Source organism: Oncorhynchus kisutch, linkage group LG8 (genome assembly GCF_002021735.2).
Source record: "Oncorhynchus kisutch isolate 150728-3 linkage group LG8, Okis_V2, whole genome shotgun sequence".
Taxonomy (NCBI): Eukaryota; Metazoa; Chordata; class Actinopteri; order Salmoniformes; family Salmonidae; genus Oncorhynchus; species Oncorhynchus kisutch.
Genome location: NC_034181.2, coordinates 35,634,829 through 35,654,139, shown reverse-complemented (window position 1 = coordinate 35,654,139; position 19,311 = coordinate 35,634,829). Strand labels below are relative to the sequence as shown.

The 19,311-nt window shown below is 42.7% G+C and overlaps 1 protein-coding gene across 2 annotated transcripts in view; it reads right to left on the bottom strand.

The window, feature by feature from the left end:
• The window catches only part of si:dkey-91m11.5 (PH_BCR_vertebrate and RhoGAP_Bcr domain-containing protein), a 52,642-nt gene that overhangs the window by 9,170 nt on the left and 24,161 nt on the right, over positions 1 to 19,311 (bottom strand). The window contains exons 2-16 of one of the 2 annotated variants that reach the window (XM_031830209.1): positions 11,392 to 11,570; positions 10,544 to 10,648; positions 10,115 to 10,300; positions 7,162 to 7,269; positions 6,881 to 6,938; positions 6,582 to 6,634; positions 6,263 to 6,403; positions 3,464 to 3,585; positions 3,179 to 3,344; positions 2,898 to 3,017; positions 2,604 to 2,679; positions 2,401 to 2,505; positions 2,184 to 2,258; positions 1,365 to 1,462; positions 1,123 to 1,254 (exon numbers count right to left, since the gene is read on the bottom strand). In XM_031830209.1, the coding sequence (XP_031686069.1) occupies positions 1,123 to 1,254; positions 1,365 to 1,462; positions 2,184 to 2,258; positions 2,401 to 2,505; positions 2,604 to 2,679; positions 2,898 to 3,017; positions 3,179 to 3,344; positions 3,464 to 3,585; positions 6,263 to 6,403; positions 6,582 to 6,634; positions 6,881 to 6,938; positions 7,162 to 7,269; positions 10,115 to 10,300; positions 10,544 to 10,648; positions 11,392 to 11,570 (1,724 nt within the window). The remainder of the gene's footprint in view (positions 1 to 1,122; positions 1,255 to 1,364; positions 1,463 to 2,183; positions 2,259 to 2,400; positions 2,506 to 2,603; positions 2,680 to 2,897; positions 3,018 to 3,178; positions 3,345 to 3,463; positions 3,586 to 6,262; positions 6,404 to 6,581; positions 6,635 to 6,880; positions 6,939 to 7,161; positions 7,270 to 10,114; positions 10,301 to 10,543; positions 10,649 to 11,391; positions 11,571 to 19,311) is intronic. The other variant, XM_031830210.1, reaches the window with a different exon arrangement.

Below are 19,311 nucleotides of genomic sequence, written 5' to 3'. Positions count from 1 at the left end.
CAGACCACGCTGCCTCCCTGTTGTCCCAGACCACGCTGCCTCCCTGTTGTCCCAGTTCCTAGATGGATCTGTGGATTAACTCCTGAGAGTCCCCTCCTCCCCTGACTATGGCCACATGCTGGCAGCTGCTCAGAGGTTATGAGGACTATAGGGGGGGTATGCAGCCCCAGGTATACACAGGTAGCTTCCTACAGCTTCTTCATGGATCACCAGTTGGTAGATCTGTTTTGGTTCTAGTGACCCTGGCTCCTCCTGACTTCACCGGACCCTTTTTCCTCTCAACCAAACCCCCACGCATCTGATCTGTCTCTTTTTAATCCCCAAACATTTGGGAACACATGCACACACAACGTTCAGACTGCCTCTCCAATCAGCACTTATCTCAAATTCCACAAACAGATCAGACCCAGGCCAGAGGGTCATCACGCCCAACTTAATGTGACGGACCACGTTGGCTGTGGATTGTCCAAAAGAGACAACACATACAGTAGATTGCCTATTCAATAAACATCCAATGTTAACCCTTCACTAATGAGACCAAGAAGGATCGCTCTCTGTCTCCCCCTTCCACTGCCATTGGTTGGACCTGTGCCAGGGTCTACATTTGGTCTGCTCGTTTCCCTTCCCAACTGTAATCCCCCCTCTGTCACACTCACAACACCCTATCACCAGTCAGGGTGAGGTGACCCAGCAGCGACCCCACAGCCCTTTTCCGCACCACAGAAACACACATGGTGGGATTACCTACAACATTGCAGCTATTGGGGATGGCATACAAGATATGTCATTTTCACCAGCTATGATATCAATATAATACTGTATATTCATATAAGAATATGTATATATGAATAGCATGTAAATAGTATTTTTTGTGTCTTTCCTTTATTTAACTTTTTTTGTGTGAATTGTATGTAATATCTTATGTTGTTATGGTCTATAACTGTTCTGTACTTTGTCATGTATTTGTACATTGTATGTGGACCCCAGGATGAGTAGCTGCTGCATGTGCAGTAGCTTATGGGGATCCTAATAAACTAAACCATCTATTATTTCATTAAGCTATGTCACTGTTGCCTGGTGTGACAGGAACACAAAAATGTGCTTCATACCCTCACTCCATACCTGTATCTGTCCTTTGGCCATGATCCTGTCAGTGTTCTCTCCATCCTCCCTGTTTTGCTTGGCTTTGTTGTAGCACTTCTCATAACACAGCAACCTTAGAGTCTGAGATCCCTCCAGCTCAATCTCAAACTCCTGCAGGGAAACCGTGCAAAACCAGGTAAGAGATAATCTAGCAGATCAGGCTGAATAATAGAAAGCAGGAAGTTGTGTTCTGAGTGCTAACGGATACATGGCATCCTCACCTCGTTCCAGTTGGGTTCTGTGGAGTCTCTGTACACACGTGTCTTGGCTTTGTTCACAAAGTAGCCAAAGGAATCTACCTCCAGAGTGCAGTAGAGATCTGTGTGGAAGAAGAACCAGTTACAATGGCTAATAGGGATACTTAGCTACGGAATCACAGTAGGACTGTCCTGTATGTACTTTACGCTACACTGTTAAACCATACTTTCTGACAATCTCCACCATGGAACTTGCCATGTCCTCTGAATCTGTTACGTTTTAAGGGAAATAGTTCCCGTCCAGAGGAAGATTACATTTGGATTAACAGGTCGGAGTTTGTATAAGATAAGATCTTTTTTTTATTTTAAATTTTACCTTTATTTAACTAGGCAAGTCAGTTAAGAACAAATTCTTATTTTCAATGACGGCCTAGGAACAGTGGGTTAACTGCCTGTTCAGGGGCAGAACGACAGATTTGTACCTTGTCAGCTCGGGGCAACCTTCCGGTTACTAGTCCTACGCTCTAACCACTAGGCTACCCTGCCGCCCCAGATGCTGTATGCATGTGAGCTGTAGCCTGACTGTATTTAGGACAAAGTGTGAAACAACAGGGGTTTTCCATCTAGACCGACCATGGCTGGAGCACAGTGTTCCTCGTTAATCCTGCGAGTTCTGACTTTACGTCAGCAGCCGCTCCACATGGGAATGCCTGCAGACTAGCAGGTGACAACCGGACTGGAGGGGACGGACAACGGAATGGAAGGGCGGCCTTGGCAATACTCATTTCATGGGAATCAGGGTAGGACACCAACAATATGGGAAACATAAGCTGAGCGACTTACTCAAACTCTGTTTGAGTCCTGATGCAGAATGAACAATGACATTCAGAAAACCATAGAGTCCAGAGGATTCGTCTTCTAAAGAGAGGAGAGTGAATAGTCAGGAGTTGTTTCATCAAAAACAATATTAATAAACAACTCCCTCTCTTATTATAAGTTACATTACTGAACAGCCTTCCATTCTTACTAATACTGTATCCGTTTCGTGTCAATGGCCTACCTTCTTTATTCATGGTCATTGGTATAGTATGGACCGTCTGAAGCTTCACACATGAGTTGGTGAGCATCTGCAGCTCCAGGGAGGTCAGAGAGAAGCTTTTGAAACCTGCAGGCGAAAATGGAGTTTAGCGAGAGACTGACAGCCACCGTCAGCTCAGTCATGGGACTGTAGCAACCATAGCTTATGTTGCAGAGAACACTCACACTTCTTCTGTTGCTCGCGGATGATCTCCCTCCACTCCGCACGCTCATAATCAGAGGAGATCAGGAATGTGAAGCCCTGAAACAGACAGAGCTCAGAAACATGTAGCCCCACAGTAGACCTTTTGGAAATACTGTACCACATCTCTACACCTGTAGGGGGCACCAGATCCTAGACCAAAATATTTCACAGTACAAACAGTAGGGTGTGTAGTTAGATATGACCTTGCAGGACCATAGGTGCAGAGAGAGAGAGAGAGAGAGAGAGAGAGAGAAAACAGTCCGTGGCTGGCTCACCTTGCCGTTCCTGTTGGCCACTCTGAAGGCCATGCTGGGGGACATAAGCAGCAGCAGAGACTCCTGCTCCGACAGTTTCTTCTTAAAACGCTCTATTGCTTTCCCTCCTTTAGTGGTTCTCTGCACATACACATACAGGAGAACAGCACTCAGACACTTGTTGCTGTATCAACGCACGGCCTCTGTCATTGCTGGCTCCTCTTATGAAGCCACGATCTGGTCAAGGGTTCCAATATTACTCAAATAAAGTGATTTTCTCCCTTTCTGATGTCTGCGGTCACCTTTTCTCTCTGTATCTCGTTCTTGATCTGTGAGATCCTGATCTTCATGGCGTCAATCTCCTCTTCCTGGACCTGGGGGATGGGCGTGGCCTCAGAGTCCTCGATGGTCTGGAAGGTGAGGTCTGACAGCGGAATGTACCACTTGCAGTCATACTGCTGGCCTTTCCTGGAGATAAACACACACACACACACACAAATGATCAAACAACAGACACAGGTAAGGAACACCACACAGACATGAGATGGTTTGTGTACCATCTAGTCCATCAGTAAAGCTACACTCACCCTGCAGTCTGTTTCTTCAGCTTGGCACATAGTAGTAAGTCTGTGAAGAGGAAGACGTGGCGTAGCTTTCTAGATCCCTCCACCAGTTCCACCATGAAGCAGTCCCTCATCAGCTGACGGTTCTACAGGGGCAAACAGTGAATCACACATTCATTGAATAAAATAAAATAAAATATAAAAAAAAATATATATATATTTGCTAGAATTTGTTACCATGCCGCCACAGAGTGAAAAGCCGTTTTCCAGTAAATTCCCTGTCAAGCTGCTTTTTACAATGACTCTCTCTAGATCACGAGGGTCCTAGAACATGAGGATGTTTCCTGGTGCTTATGCCAGTTGGCAAAACAAACCAAACTACATGCCAGAATCATTTTTCACATTAAAAATAAGGATTCAATATCAATGTCATCCTACGGTAGAGATTAAATGATAGAGCAATTCATGTACCCTATGTTCACCATCACACGACACATGGTAACATGTAATTATGGCCGCCAGGTGGAACTACGATCTGATGAATGTGGCATGATTGGCTCTCGACGGGACTCAGGAGAAGAATCTCCAAAATGACTACTTGCACTGAACAGTAACATAATATTTAAGCAATGATCTGAGCTGACAGTCTGTTGGTTCTGCAAAATAACTAACTTCTAGTGGCTGCTGGGATGAGTATATTCTCTTCTTGTCACAAGGAAAGAACAGAACTGCCGAAAATCTTTGTCTTCAAACAAAGTTGAGACCTGGTTGTAAAACGTGTAAATTAAGGGCCGTTAGGTTAATCAGTGGCTTTGTTATCAAAGAGCCTGTGTTTACAGGAATAGATCCTAATTCCAGAGGGGTATACCACAAAGCAGGATCAATTATAGTTAGCCAGCTAACTTTGATAAACAACCAAAAATAACTGTTGACTTTCTGATACGTTTTAGGTTGTTGAGTCAATTAGACCATGACCACTTCCCCCCAAAAAGAAAAAAAAAGAAGTTATTTCAGAACATTTGGGGAAGTTAGCTGACTAAATCCTTGACCCTGCTTTGTAGTATACCCCTCGGAACTTCCTATAATCCTGCGTGGTTGGCCATTCCAGTTGGCGGTTGGTGAGTGCTGCAGTGACATCTGCTGTTCCTTTGGCCAGAGCGTGGCTGTGGACGCATGGACTGTTTATACTGACCTTATACACGTCGGGCTAAATGCTACTTATATTTATCATACCCACATGAGACTCGACCAACCCATCCAAACCACATTTCAGCAAAAACAAGGAAGACTCCACCAGGGAGGGTCCTTAATGGATTCATGGTCACATTATTGACATTGGTTACTTTCTGACATAGTCATCCTCCATTTTGAGATATCTGCTGACAAAATTGGTAAGAGAGGCCCTACTAAACTGAACCCTGGATTTCAATCACCACAGTAAGTATATACTTTTAGCTAGTCACAAGTACTACATTTATTTTGTCTTTAGCATATACCGGCCTATGAATTGTGGAATACTACAAAAGAGCAGTAATATTTGTATGAGTTCCAGTCTCACGTCCACTTATGATAAGATGTCTGATGGTCATAGTGGGGCAGGTTTCCAGTAATAATATAGGAAGTTCAGCAGGGGTGAGGGTAACCAGTGCGTGCGTCCACGCGGAAGGGTGGACAGATGCCTGATAAGACGTGCTTACAGGTCATTTCTGGGAAACAGACTTCAGAGACGGGGACCGGAGGATGGGAGTGGGGGAACCAGGACAGGGATGTAGGCGGTGCGATGGGCTTTCCTGGTCAGAACCGTGGAGACCGTTGCCCTCCCGGTTTATACTACTTTATCATGAGTTTCCTCTACACTCCACTTCCTCCACTAATAAACCAGACACACAGAGATGACTCAGCAGGAATCTGACTAACAACACAGTTTTATTAGAGTTTCCAGACACAATGTTCTCATGGCTTTTCAATGTTTATACTACTTTTTCAGGAACTGAGAAGCACTGATTGGCTAATTTACAGTAACTCTTAGATGCTTAATGTATGGCTATTAACCGGTGTTGATGATTCCTTATCTTGAAACAAGCCGTGTAATAGGACACTATTTTGTTGACGGTAATTTTCAATGTGACATACAAGTGGCAGAATGAAATGAAGCCAAGTAGGAAAGCAATATAAGGGAGGGCCAGAGAGTCACAGGTCCGGGTCTGGGTGTCAGACTCCGTGCTAGAGGTTTTATCAGATTATTTACTTATAGAAGGCCTAGCCAACCTATTCGTTAACCAGAAAAGCAACTTGGCTGATTAAAAAAAGAAAGTAACTGGGGTCCGGTCTAGACCCAGACCTGTTAGGGTACGGGTTGAGTCTAGGTCGGTTGTCGGGTTTGACTGTTCTCAGGTCCGGGTCCCCCTTTAAAAAAATGTGGGGGTCTGTTTGGGTCCAGGTCCAGGTCCAACTTTTTGGACCCGAGAAGACCTCTACTCTGTGCTTCTATTTGCCTACTTGTCAAACCACTGGATGTGTCCTTGGCAGGGAAAACAACTGGCCTATGTCTAGGGAGGGAACAAACTGTACCCCTCCTACTTAATACATCTTTCTCTATTCCAGACTTTGTGTCAGAAATACATCTACAAGCTGTACTGCCTTCAATCTAACCATAATAGCAAGTGTAAACACATTGAGTGAGTGAATGCACGATGTAAATCTAGTTTGGAAAGAAAACATGTTCTCATTAGGCCGTGAAGCCATAGAAAAAGCTAATCCGTGGAGAGATGCATACACACAGCATGTCACCTTGTGATGTCGCAGCCTTTTACACTGACTGACCTCTCCCTTCTTCACTGTCATGGACTGCCTGCGTGGGGTGATCTCCTCATTAATGCTGGAGAGGAAGTTCTGGGAGATTCTCAGGGCGTCCTGCAGCAGTGGATAGTCTGGGTGGCTGGAGGGGGTGTGTTTTAACAGGTCCTGAGAGAGGGAGAGAGAGAAAGAAGAGAGCGAGAGAGGGGGAGGGGGGGGGGGATTCATCTAAATTCAATTGTGATGACTTATTCTAATGGATGTGAAGAGGCATTGTTTCCATATAAAGCAAATCTAAAATTCAGGACCGAAGGGGAAAAATGTCCAGTGTGTTGATTTGACTTACATGCAGAACCAGGGTGCTGCGGGTGACTCTGTCCACTGGTTTGTAAAGCAGAGCTGAGGGGGAAAGGTTCATAAGTGCATAAGGCCCAAGGCAGGACAAGGCAAAGCAGAACTAACAGCATAGGACACATTGAGGCTGAGGGTCAAATTCAATATGTTTAAGCATGTACCACTCTTACTGAAATTTATTAAATTAACTACAGGGTTGAATTATTCATTGTCTTGAACTATTGATATTTAAAATGTAAGGTTTAGTGCATTTGACCCGGAATAGTACAAAATTATTAAAATCGCACTTACTTTCCAGTGAATTTTTGGCCTGGTCTTTGCATTCCTTGGAACTTCTGACCTTAAGATTCTGAGACCACATCAGGAATTGAGAAAGTCATACAAGTGTGTCCAAGAACAACATTTCAACACAGCACGGTAACACAATTTCATTACCCATAACAACAGCATGTGTTCTAACAGAAACATCACCCATGTAAAAGCTCACCATAATGGTGACAGTTAAGAATGCCCAGTCACCACTTCCCAAATAGCCCTCCCTCCTATCCTGCTGTGTGTGGTGCAATACCTACCTCACATATTTCAGCAAACTGTACGTTGGCCTGGCAGCACTTGTCTGCCGTCTCCACAGCAACCTTGTAGTTATCCACAAAGGCCCTGTACACCCCCAGCTGGCTAGCCTTTTGTGGAGAGAGACAATAGAGAGTAGATAAGATGTAGCATGTGGTAGTTAACCTGCTGTTGATTCATGATTCTACTCGCGATACTAGTTTGGTTTCTTTCTCCCGTCTCAACGTGCTGCATATAGGGATCAGATGAGATCAGGCAGTTTAATAGAAACAGCATTTAAAAAATTTAAATAACATGCATCCTATCAGTCTTTAACAAGTTATCCATTTTGTGCGTCTGTGTGCTTTTGTTTCATGCGTCTCCATTTTTCTCCACCGTCACACTGAGGCAGCTCTTCGCAGGCAGGAGCCTCAGTGTTTTGCCCTGCTTTACTGGCTGTCATGTGGTAAAGCCAGGCTTTTATCTGTGCGGGAGACGTCTCCAGGCAGTCTGCTCACGTGGAGCCAGGATCCACTGCACATTACAGCCCGTCTAACTCCCACTTTTTACTCCTTAAATCTCTTCCTTCAGTATTATTACAATGACCAAGTGAAGTTTACAGGGGAGTTATGATGCATTTTGTCTAAAAGTGGCTGACTGTGACTGGATTAGGGCTGCGTCGGTCATGACATTTCGTCAGCCGATAACTGTCATACAAACAACTGCCGGTCTAATGGTAATTGACCTTTAATGAACATAAACACGCTTAGCATCTCCAGGCTTCCGCACATTGTCGACAAGCTACTGATGCAGACCTTTGGAGCATGTACATTTCAAAAAGTCTAATAAATCCATTTAATATACACCATCACAATAAATAAATTGTTTATTTTAGGCAGGTCTAAAGAAACATTATGATACAAAGAAAATGTAGCCTATTTCATTAGAACCGAATAGCATATTCTGAGTCTCCATTATGTTATGCTCTGATCTGGCTATGCCATATGGCTGTGGACTACACTAGTTCATTCAGCAGACAAGATTTGCTTAGAATTCCTGTGGCATTATTTGATATTATTTTATAGTAAGCTGAATAAAATTGAAAGGATATTTTTCCCCAAACCATTTCCGAGGAAGTGCGAATATATATATTCTGTGTTGAGCATTTAACAAAGTGATCATTTGAAACAGGTCCTCCTATATGCTTAAATAAGAGTTATTTATGCAACTTTAGTTGTGATACACTACATTTTGTTTTTTAATACATTCTAAGGCTGCATGATGCAATTAATGTTGATTTGAAAAAGGTTGCGTGAAAAGGCATGAGACCTGCACGGTTTCTTGCGCAGGCTGCACACACTTCATCAGTCTCTCATTCACAATTTGACAAGTACTTGATAATGTTCTCACCCATCAGTCAATTGGTTGAGAGAATGCCAAGAGTGTGCAAAGCTGTCATCAAGGCAAAGGGTGGGAACTTTGATGAAACTCAAATATATTTTGATTTGTTGAACACTTTTTGGGTTACTACATGATTCCATGTGTGTTATTTCATAGTTTGGATGTCTTCACTATTATTTTACAGTGTAGAAAACAGTCAAATAAAGACAAACCCTGGGAAGAGTAGGTGTGTCCAAACTTTTGACTGGTACTGTATGTGCCAGGTAGGCTACACCGGTTGTAAAGTGGATGAATATGCTTACATTTTAAGGATTTAGCAATAAATATAGCATCAAAAGAAAGGTGGGATCCTCTTTTAAATTGTGGCTAGTCTAAACTCTGTTTTCACACACGATTGCGAAATGACTGGGCTTCTCTAGGCTCTGTAGGATACGGCCTACGTAGGCTACGGGCCACTTTGCATGCCTAGACTGCACGCGCTGGGCATCATTCACAACTGATAATATTCTCACCCATCAGACTATTCTCAATGTAATCATGTCTTTACCTAGTGGTTAGAGCGTTGGACTAGTAACCGAAAGGTTGCAAGTTCAAATCCCCGAGCTGACAAGGTACAAATCTGTCGTTCTGCCCCTGAACAGGCAGTTAACCCACTGTTCCTAGGCCGTCATTGAAAATAATAATTTGTTCTTAACTGACTTGCCTAGTAAAATAAAGATTAAAAAAATAAAATAAAATAAATAAATAAATAAATAACAAAAAATATACTAGATCATATATGTGTGGAATTAATTTAAAAAATAACATTATCATGCACCTGCTGGAACAGGGGCAGAAAAAAAAATCATCTGTATGTAGTGGAATAGTGAATGGAGGACAACACTTTCCCCACGGTTTATTTTCATGCCAGCCAGGTAGGCTACTTCGGTTGTAAAGCGAAGCAATGTGCTTAATATTAGGAAAGTTGAGAAATAGATTTAGTAGGCCTAGCCTATAGATAGCTGATGGGATCCTCTTTTTAATAGAGGCCATCAAAACCATGTTGTTTTCTCACGCAATTGCATAGCATAGGCTATAAGAATGTTGCGCAACATGGGCTTACAGGAACACTTTTAATTCCATGCAACAAGCAGCTATTGAGGAGCTGTATCTCACTGCCAACTGGTGATCCTATTCTGCTCAAACTCTGAAAGCCAGGGATCTCATGACTAGATTCCTGATTGTATTTGCATGGATGTCAGAGTGATTAGAGAAACAATAGAGCCCTGAGTACCAGGCCATTAACACGTTTGGTAGGATACAACCATCAGTGGCATCAGAGCGCAGTTTTGGAGAAGCCTAGACACATGGAATTTGACTTCGGTCATGACTCGTGACTGCCAGTATGGTGTTCCTACAGTCGCCGTAACAGCCCTAGACTGGAGGCATATCAGCTTACTCAGAGCACAATGCTGTTTACGGCTGTGGAAGTTTATTCTCATGTTTTTGGAGTACTGAACAGAAGCCCCTCGGAAGAACACAAAAAGAACCACAACAGCATTTCCTAAGTCTTTACACAACAATAATATTGCACACCAGTTTCTGGAAGAGATCGCCCACACACTGGTTGTGGCTCCACTCCTGAACTCTGGGTAGCAGGGCATCGTAGAAGTCCTTGTGGATCTCATGGAGCTCTGTCACCTTGAAGAAGATGGTCTCTATCTGCTGGATGGTCAGCATTGGCTGGGAGGTGGTGGCCGCTGCCCTCAGAGGCTTCATGGGCTGGGACAATCAATGCAAGACAAAGCATTACTGTGTGTGTGTGTGTGTGTGTGTGTGTGTGTGTGTGTGTGTGTGTGTGTGTGTATGTGTGTGCGTGCACAAGCGCGCACACACACAGATGGGTCTCTGTGTGTCTATCCAACATGTTCAATAGTGAGGTGTGCCATATTCAATTAGTTGAGTGATTACTTAGGGCCTAGGATTTAACAGCAGCAGCACAGCTCAAAGTCCTCAGTCTCTCACCAGTAAGATAGCCCCCAGGTGGCTGAGATACATCTCCTCACTGGCTAAGATCCCTGACAGAACCCATTTCCGCATCTCCAACTCTTTCTCCTGATCCAGCTCTGTCTGTGTGAGAATGAGAGAGAGAGAGAGACAGTGAATTAGAGAGAAAGAGAGAGACAGACCGACCGACAGGGTTTTCACTTCTATCAGGCTCATCTTGGGATTCTAATTCGAACCGGAACAGATCTTCCCAAATCCCTGTGGTTGTTCAAGGAGACCGTCCTCTCTAGGGAACCCAACACATTCAATGAAAACCTGTGGGAGATGTAGAGAGCAGAGGCCAGGGTCAAAGATCCATTGTATTGTGTGGAGAAACAATTGTTTTCCTAGCCTAGGATGAGACCTGTAGTTCTAGATGGGTCAAAGGCATCAGTCAGTTAGGTTTCTGACAGTCTGTCGATATGGCTCTCGTGCATAGAGAGCAGAGCAGGAATTAATAGCTCTGACAATTCCACAGCCTGAAGACCAAGGGGGGCACAAGAGAGCCCCCCCCCCCCCGAATTTAACCTTTGAAGATCAGAGAGTGGAGCACATCAGAGGATGACGACCCAGGGGACACCGGAGATTGGCTAGGTACAGTACAGTAAGGGTGGTTGAGATTTATAGGGTGAGTGAAAGTGTGGTTGGAAAGAGCAAAACATCTCTCTATTAAATACACGCAGAGCCCAGGGCACACTTAGAAAGGTGGAAGCAGTGCTAGAGGATGGGAGCATTAACAGATTGCTGCACTGAATGGAAAATCCGAGACCGGAGCTTTAAAATGTAGGAGATGAAGCGTGTGGTAGTAGGACTGGTGATAACATTACCGACAAGGCGAACTCCAGGGAGCCAGATGAGTGCGTGTCCCGGCTGCTGCGGCTCTTGGAGCGGAGGCGAGGTGAGGAGGAGGGTGAGGTGCTGAAAGGCTGGAGGTCATGGTGCTGCTGGTGCTCCTCTGTCTGCTCCAGATATCCATAGGAAGGAGGGGTCCCACTGTAGGGGGCTTCTGGGATAATGACACACAGATGGAAGGGGGTTAGGTGGGGGATTTGAAAATATATCTGTTTCAATAACCATTTTCATGGCAGCAAGGCATATCAGGCAGTGGCACAGTGGGAATCTCTCTCGTTGACCACATCACTTCACAGGCAAGAAAAGTGCTCTTCTCATCTAAAAACACAACGGATGCCACTGAACAGACAGTGGAAGGAAGTTAGGAAGGGTTGACCATTTATCACCCTCTCAAACATTTTAGTCATAATCCTTTGTTAAGAAGAGAACATTATGCAGACACAAAAATAACCAAAATAGGTTTCACATCATACAAACATAAGGGCTTAAAAAAGTGATTCATCTGTATAGCAAATGGTATTATCTGGAAGCTACTGTATATTCAATATATTTATAGGCTGAAAATACAGCTGTATCATTCAACCTCTAGCGTGCTCTATTCCAATACACTCCATTCCAATATAGTCCATGTCTCTGTGCTTTAAATCCCCTCTGACCTTCAGCAGGCAGTGTGCAGCTCTGCCAAATCTACCACAGAGACTGTGCCAGACACACAGTCAGTTCCACAGCAGAGGATAAACCAGGAGAACTGCAGCGAAAATACTGACTCACTTGTGTGGTTCGGGATAATCATTCATGTCAATCCCTCTACTCCGAGTAGGCTACACAAACTACTGTAACTGTACAGACATGCCAGTAGTTCAACTGGACAGGGGCTTAACCCTAGTAATTCTTTATTTACATATCAACTCAATGGATTGCAACAAAAAAAACACAAAAAAAATACTCTAAGGGGAATTCCTTCTTATTGATCACTCAGTGGTCAGAATCAAACCAGTAACCTGTGGAACAGATAATTGGGTCAATGGGACTTTGTCCTCCCATTATTATCTCTTCTCCTCTCCACCATGTCTAATTGTGGCTGTGTGGTGTTTCTAGTTCCTTCTGAGTGAATACATTCAAGGTGTAGGGAAGTGGCTACGGCTACAGTAGACCTCTCCGTTTGTAGAGCAGACAGAGGGAGGACTAATCTTAGCTCTTCCTATTCTTTTTGGTTCGTAAGTTTTGGCAACCGACCAGAAACACCCCCTCTTATTCATAATCACAGCAGAAGTGGACATTCTGAGAGGAAGTGTATGCAGACACAATGCAACACAGTGGTCTATTTTGGTGTTATAGCTGCTGTTGTGTAGATTACTCATCTAGAATTGCATAAAGTAGTGCTCAATCCCTGTTATTCATACCTGGACTCACCAACAATGTATATCATTTTTGGCAGTTTCTGTGTGGGAGATACAAGCTGTGGTTTGTTTGTCTGTAAGGCCTCAGTGTTGAAAAAGCAGGACACTGACAGAACCTACTGTATTTTCAGAAGATACACAGAGATAACTAGCTCACCTCGGCTAGAAAACAGGAAAAAGGAATCCGGAAGCATGGCGGGCAGAACAAACCCAGCCGTGTGAAGTGTCTGGGGCTTGGCCGAGTCAGGCTGACAATGTGACACCCAGATACAATGACAGCCTGAACAAACACACTGCGCCCTGCAGAGAGAAACCACTGTGTTTACTCTGGAGGAGCAGGCCACTGCAGGGCATGACAGGCCAGGGGAATATAGGGGAAGCCAATGTGAAAGGCCAAACTGTGTGTGTCTGTCAGATTATACAACAGCAGTGACAATGGGTGAAAAACACTTCCTCTCACACAGATACAGAGGCCTGGAAATCACTGTCAATGGACACATACTAACCCATCATTCAGACAAAAATACATTTCAGTAAAATTGGCATATTTATCGGTTTATTTGGATCCCCATTAGCGGTTGCAGAAGCTACTCTTCCTGGGGTCCACAAAAAACACCAAACATGACAAGTAACAAAACACCGAGACAAGGACAGTCACACAGATTTAAAATACAACCATATACAAACAATACAACATGTATATAAACAATACAACAAAATGATGTGCTTGTTAGAGTTCACCGTTCCATGAGATGTTGTTCAATCTGTCTTTTAAAGGTCATTTTGCTGTTGTTTTCTTGAGTATTGGAAGGGAGTTCCACGCGATCATGGCTCTGTATAATACTGTGCGTTGCTGTGAATTCATTTTGGACTTGGGGACTGTGAAGAGACCCCTGGTGGCATGTCTTGTGGGGTATGTTTGGGTGTCTGAGCTGAATGTTATTTGATTTTGCAGACAAAACGGGAATTTTCATCACAGTAATACTTCTCATAAAAACGAGAAGAGAAGCAGTTACTCTCTTCATCAACCCCCAAGCAGGAAAGACTGGCATGCACGTGGTCGATGTTAGTTCTGTATGTGCATTTCAGGGCAAGGCGTACAACTCTATTTTGAGCCAGCTGCTGCAGCTTTGCTAGGTTTTTCTTTGCTGCACTAGACCATATTACCAGACAGTAATCAAGACGGGACCAGACCAGAGCCGAACAAATAGTACAGTTGATTTGACAAAAACGCAAAACATTTTTACGACAGCCATACCCCTCCCCACCTTCACAACAACTTTGTCAATATGACTCGATCATGATAATAGACCATCCAATGTTATCATCCATAAAACATGTCTTAAAAATGTTATTTCTTACTTATGAACTAATATGAAATACAATATTGTTCTTTTTTAATGGAATTACACAGAGACAGTTATGTACATGGCCCTGGAATAACCATACTTAAAAAGAAATGCAGATTTGTTTTCCATGGGAGCGTGAAAAAGCAGGCAAACATCCTAACATTGAGTGAAGAGGATTTCACAATAGGCTAGATCCTCAATCAAGCTTAGTTCTCGGACTACAAGGCCTGTTGCTAAGGAAATGTCCAGGCAGGTCTGTCCGGAATGTTGAGCAATTCATCAACTTCAAAGCGGAAACAGACATTCTGCACAAGGTCAAATGTTCACACAAACACCCCCCTCCTCCCACACACACACACACATTTAGATTCATATTAAATATAATATAATCAACTCTAGGATGGCTGTCCCTGAACCAACCCTGTAAGTTATCTAATGCTTTTACTTTTACACAGGTTAAATCACTTTAAAACACTTACCAAAGAAGCTCAGCTACAGCTCTGTGGGGCAAACAGAGCAAATGCAATTTTCCTGATTCCACTGTGCAGTAACAGAGTCATTGAGAAGATGGCTTTACTCTCAAACACTGTGGGTGGATGGTGGTAGAAGGAATCTGACAGTCTCCCCTCAACTAACCTCAAAAGGGTTATAAATCGTGCAATTCAGGCTGTATCACGACAAAATGTGAAGGGGTGTGAATACTTTGAGGGTACTGGAGCAGCTGAGGAACAGAGGAAATCATTTATCAGGACTTTTAGTAGAGAATGTGGCAGAATTTAGATTCTTTCAGCATTATCGAATTTGCCTCTGGTTTACTAAACACAAAAGATCAGCACAAAGTTCATCAGGCTTAGAAGATCTTTTCCTGTATCTGGAAATGGTGTTTGTTTAGTGCACAAGTTTGTAATTACAGCGGGAGCCACTAAACATAGCTATGGCTACCTGCTATACATAACAGGTTAAACGCTCTCAAATCCCTGTCTAGAGAGAATAACCTTGGCATGGTCACCATGCACTCGGTCCCTGTAGATAAAACAAAATCGGAAAATCTCTGAAAACCTCTGTTTTGTGGAGAACGATAACAGCAGGGTTGGGGTCAATTCCATTTATATTCCAGTCAAATCAAAAAGTTAACCTAACTCCGATTCAAATTCTTCCTAATTGAAAATAATTGTGTATTTCTGGAATTGACTGGAATTGGCCCTAACCCTGCATCAAGGATATATACATATATACAGTGCCTTGCGAAAGTATTCGGCCCCCTTGAACTTTGCGACCTTTTGCCACATTTCAGACTTCAAACATAAAGATATAAAACTGTATTTTTTTGTGAAGAATCAACAACAAGTGGGACACAATCATGAAGTGGAACGACATTTATTGGATATTTCAAACTTTTTTAACAAATCAAAAACTGAAAAATTGGGCGTGCAAAATGATTCAGCCTCTTTACTTTCAGTGCAGCAAACTCTCTCCAGAAGTGCAGTGAGGATCTCTGAATGATCCAATGTTGACCTAAATGACTAATGATGATAAATACAATCCACCTATGTGTAATCAAGTCTCTGTATAAATGCACCTGCACTGTGATAGTCTCAGAGGTCCGTTAAAAGCGCAGAGAGCATCATGAAGAACAAGGAACACACCAGGCAGGTCCAAGATACTGTTGTGAAGAAGTTTAAAGGCGGATTTGGATACAAAAAGATTTCCCAAGCTTTAAACATCCCAAGGAGCACTGTGCAAGCGATAATATTGAAATGGAAGGAGTATCAGACCACTGCAAATCTACCAAGACCTGGCCGTCCCTCTAAACTTTCAGCTCATACAAGGAGAAGACTGATCAGAGATGCAGCCAAGAGGCCCATGATCACTCTGGATGAACTGCAGAGATCTACAGCTGAGATGGGAGACTCTGTCCATAGGACAACAATCAGTCGTATATTGCACAAATCTGGCCTTTATGGAAGAGTGGCAAGAAGAAAGCCCTTTCTTAAAGATATCCATAAAAAGTGTCGTTTAAAGTTTGCCACAAGCCACCTGGGAGACACACCAAACATGTGGAAGAAGGTGCTCTGGTCAGATCAAACCAAAATTGAACTTTTTGGCAACAATGCAAAACGTTATGTTTGGCGTAAAAGCAACACAGCTCATCACCCTGAACACAACATCCCCACTGTCAAACATGGTGGTGGCAGCATCATGGTTTGGGCCTGCTTTTCTTCAGCAGGGACAGGGAAGATGGTTAAAATTGATGGGAAGATGGATGGAGCCAAATACAGGACCATTCTGGAAGAAAACCTGATGGAGTCTGCAAAAGACCTGAGACTGGGACGGAGATTTGTCTTCCAACAAGACAATGATCCAAAACATAAAGCAAAATCTACAATGGAATGGTTCAAAAATAAACATATCCAGGTGTTAGAATGGCCAAGTCAAAGTCCAGACCTGAATCCAATCGAGAATCTGTGGAAAGAACTGAAAACTGCTGTTCACAAATGCTCTCCATCCAACCTCACTGAGCTCGAGCTGTTTTGCAAGGAGGAATGGGAAAAAATTTCAGTCTCTCGATGTGCAAAACTGATAGAGACATACCCCAAGCAACTTACAGCTGTAATCGCAGCAAAAGGTGGCGCTACAAAGTATTAACTTAAGGGGGCTGAATAATTTTGCACGCCCAATTTTTCTGTTTTTGATTTGTTAAAAAAGTTTGAAATATCCAATAAATGTCGTTCCACTTCATGATTGTGTCCCACTTGTTGTTGATTCTTCACAAAAAAATACAGTTTTATATCTTTATGTTTGAAGCCTGAAATGTGGCAAAAGGTCGCAAAGTTCAAGGGGGCCGAATACTTTCGCAAGGCACTGTACCTACTCCATATGTACACTGAATGTACAAAACATTAGGAATACCTACTCTTTCCATGACATACAATGCCTTCAGAAAGTATGGACTTTATCTACATTTTGTTGTGTTACAGCCTGAATTTGAAATCTATTAAATTGAGATTGTTTTGTCACTGGCCTACACACAGTACCCCATAATGTCAAAGTGGAATTATGTTTTTAGAAATGTTTATAAATACATTAAAAAAATGCTGAAATGTCTTGAGTCAACAAGTATTCAATAAAAATGCAACCCCTTGGTTATGGTTAGCCTACATATGTTCAGGTGTAAAAATTTGCTTAACAAATTTCACATGTCACATAAAATGCTGCATGGACTCACTCTGTTTGCAATAATAGTGTTTAACATGATTTTTGAATGACTACCTCATCTCTGTAACCCACACATACAGATAATTGTAAGGTCCCTCAGCCAAGCAATCAACTTCAAACACAGATTCAACCACAAAGACCAGGGAGGTTTTCCAATTCCTCTCAAAGAAGGGCACCTATTGGTAGATGGGTAAAAAAATACATGAAAACAAATAAGCAGGCATTGAATATCCCTTTGAGCATGATGAAGCAACACTTTGGATGGTGTATCAATACACCCAGTCACTACAAAGATACAGGTGTCCTTCCTAACTCAGTTGCCGGAGAGGAAGGAACCCGCTGAGGTATTTCACCATGAGGCCAATGGGGACTTTAAAACAGTTACAGAGTTTAATGGCTGTGATTGGAGAAAACTGAGGATGGATCAACATTGTAATTACTCCACAATACTAGCCTAATTGACAGAGTGAAAAGAATGTAGCCTGTACAGTCTAAAAAAATATTCCAAAACATGCATCCTGTTTGTAACAAGGCACTAAAGTAATACTGCAGAAAATGTGGGAAAGCAATTAACTTTTTGTCCTGAATACAAAGTGTTATGTTTGGGGCAAATCCAATACAACATATTACTGAGTACCACTCTCCATATTGTCAAACATACTGGTGGCTGCATCATGTTTTGGGTATGCTTGTAATCGATAAGGACTGGGGAGTTTTTCAGGATAGAAATAAATAGAATTGAGCTTAGCATGGGAAAAATCCTAGAGGAAAACATGGTTCAGTACACTTTCCACCAGACAGTGGGAGACTAATTCACCTTTCAGCAGGACAATAGCCTAAAACACGGCCAAATATACACTGGAGTTGCTTATCAAGTGGCCGAGTTGAAGTTGACTTAAATCCAATGACAGAGCTTGAAGAATTTTTTAAATGATAAAATGAGCAAATATTGTACAATCCAAGTGTGGAAAGCTCTTTGAGACATACCCAGAAAGACTCACAGCTGTAATCTCTGCCAAAGGTGATTCTAACATGTATTGACTCAGGGGTGTGAATAGGTATGTAAATGAGATTTACATTTTCAATCAAATAATAAAATGTTTAAAACATGTCTTCACTTTGTCATTATGGGGTATTGTGTGTAGATTGGTGAGAAAAAATGTATTTAATTCATTTTGAATTCAGGCTCTAACACAACCAAATGTGGAATAAGGCAAAGGGTATGAATACTTTGTGAAGACACTGTAGACTGACCATGTGAATCCAGATGAAAGCTTTGATCCCTTATTGATGTCACTTGTTAAATCCACTAAAGAAGGATTTTTAAGCCTTGAGACAATTGAAACATGGATTGTTTATGTGTGCCATTCAGAGGGTGAATGGGCAAGACAACATTTTTAAGTGCCTTTTAACGGGGTATGGTAGTAGGTGCCAGGTGCATCGGTTTGAGTGTGTCAAGAACTGCAGCGCTGCTGGGTTTTTCACACTCAACAGTTTCCCGCGTGTATCAAGAATGGTTCACCATCCAAAGGACATCCAGCCAACTTGACAAAACTGTGGGAAGCATTGGAGTCAACATGGGCCAGCATCCCTGTGGAATGCTTGACACCTTGTAGAGTCCATGCCCCAATGAATTGAGGCTGTTCTGTGGGCAAACAGGGGTGCAATTCAATATTAGGAAGGTGGACCTAATGTTTTGTACACTTAGTCTAAATAAACTCGGCAAACTCTCACTGTCAACTGCGTTTAGGTGTAAATGTGTAAATGTCTTAACATGTGTAAATATTTGAATGAACATAACAAGATTCAACAACTGAGACAACTGAACAAGTTCCACAGAAATTGAATAATGTGTCCCTGAACAAGTGGAGGGTCAAAATCAAAAGTAACAGTCAGGATCTGGTGTGGCCACCAGCTGCATTAAGAACTG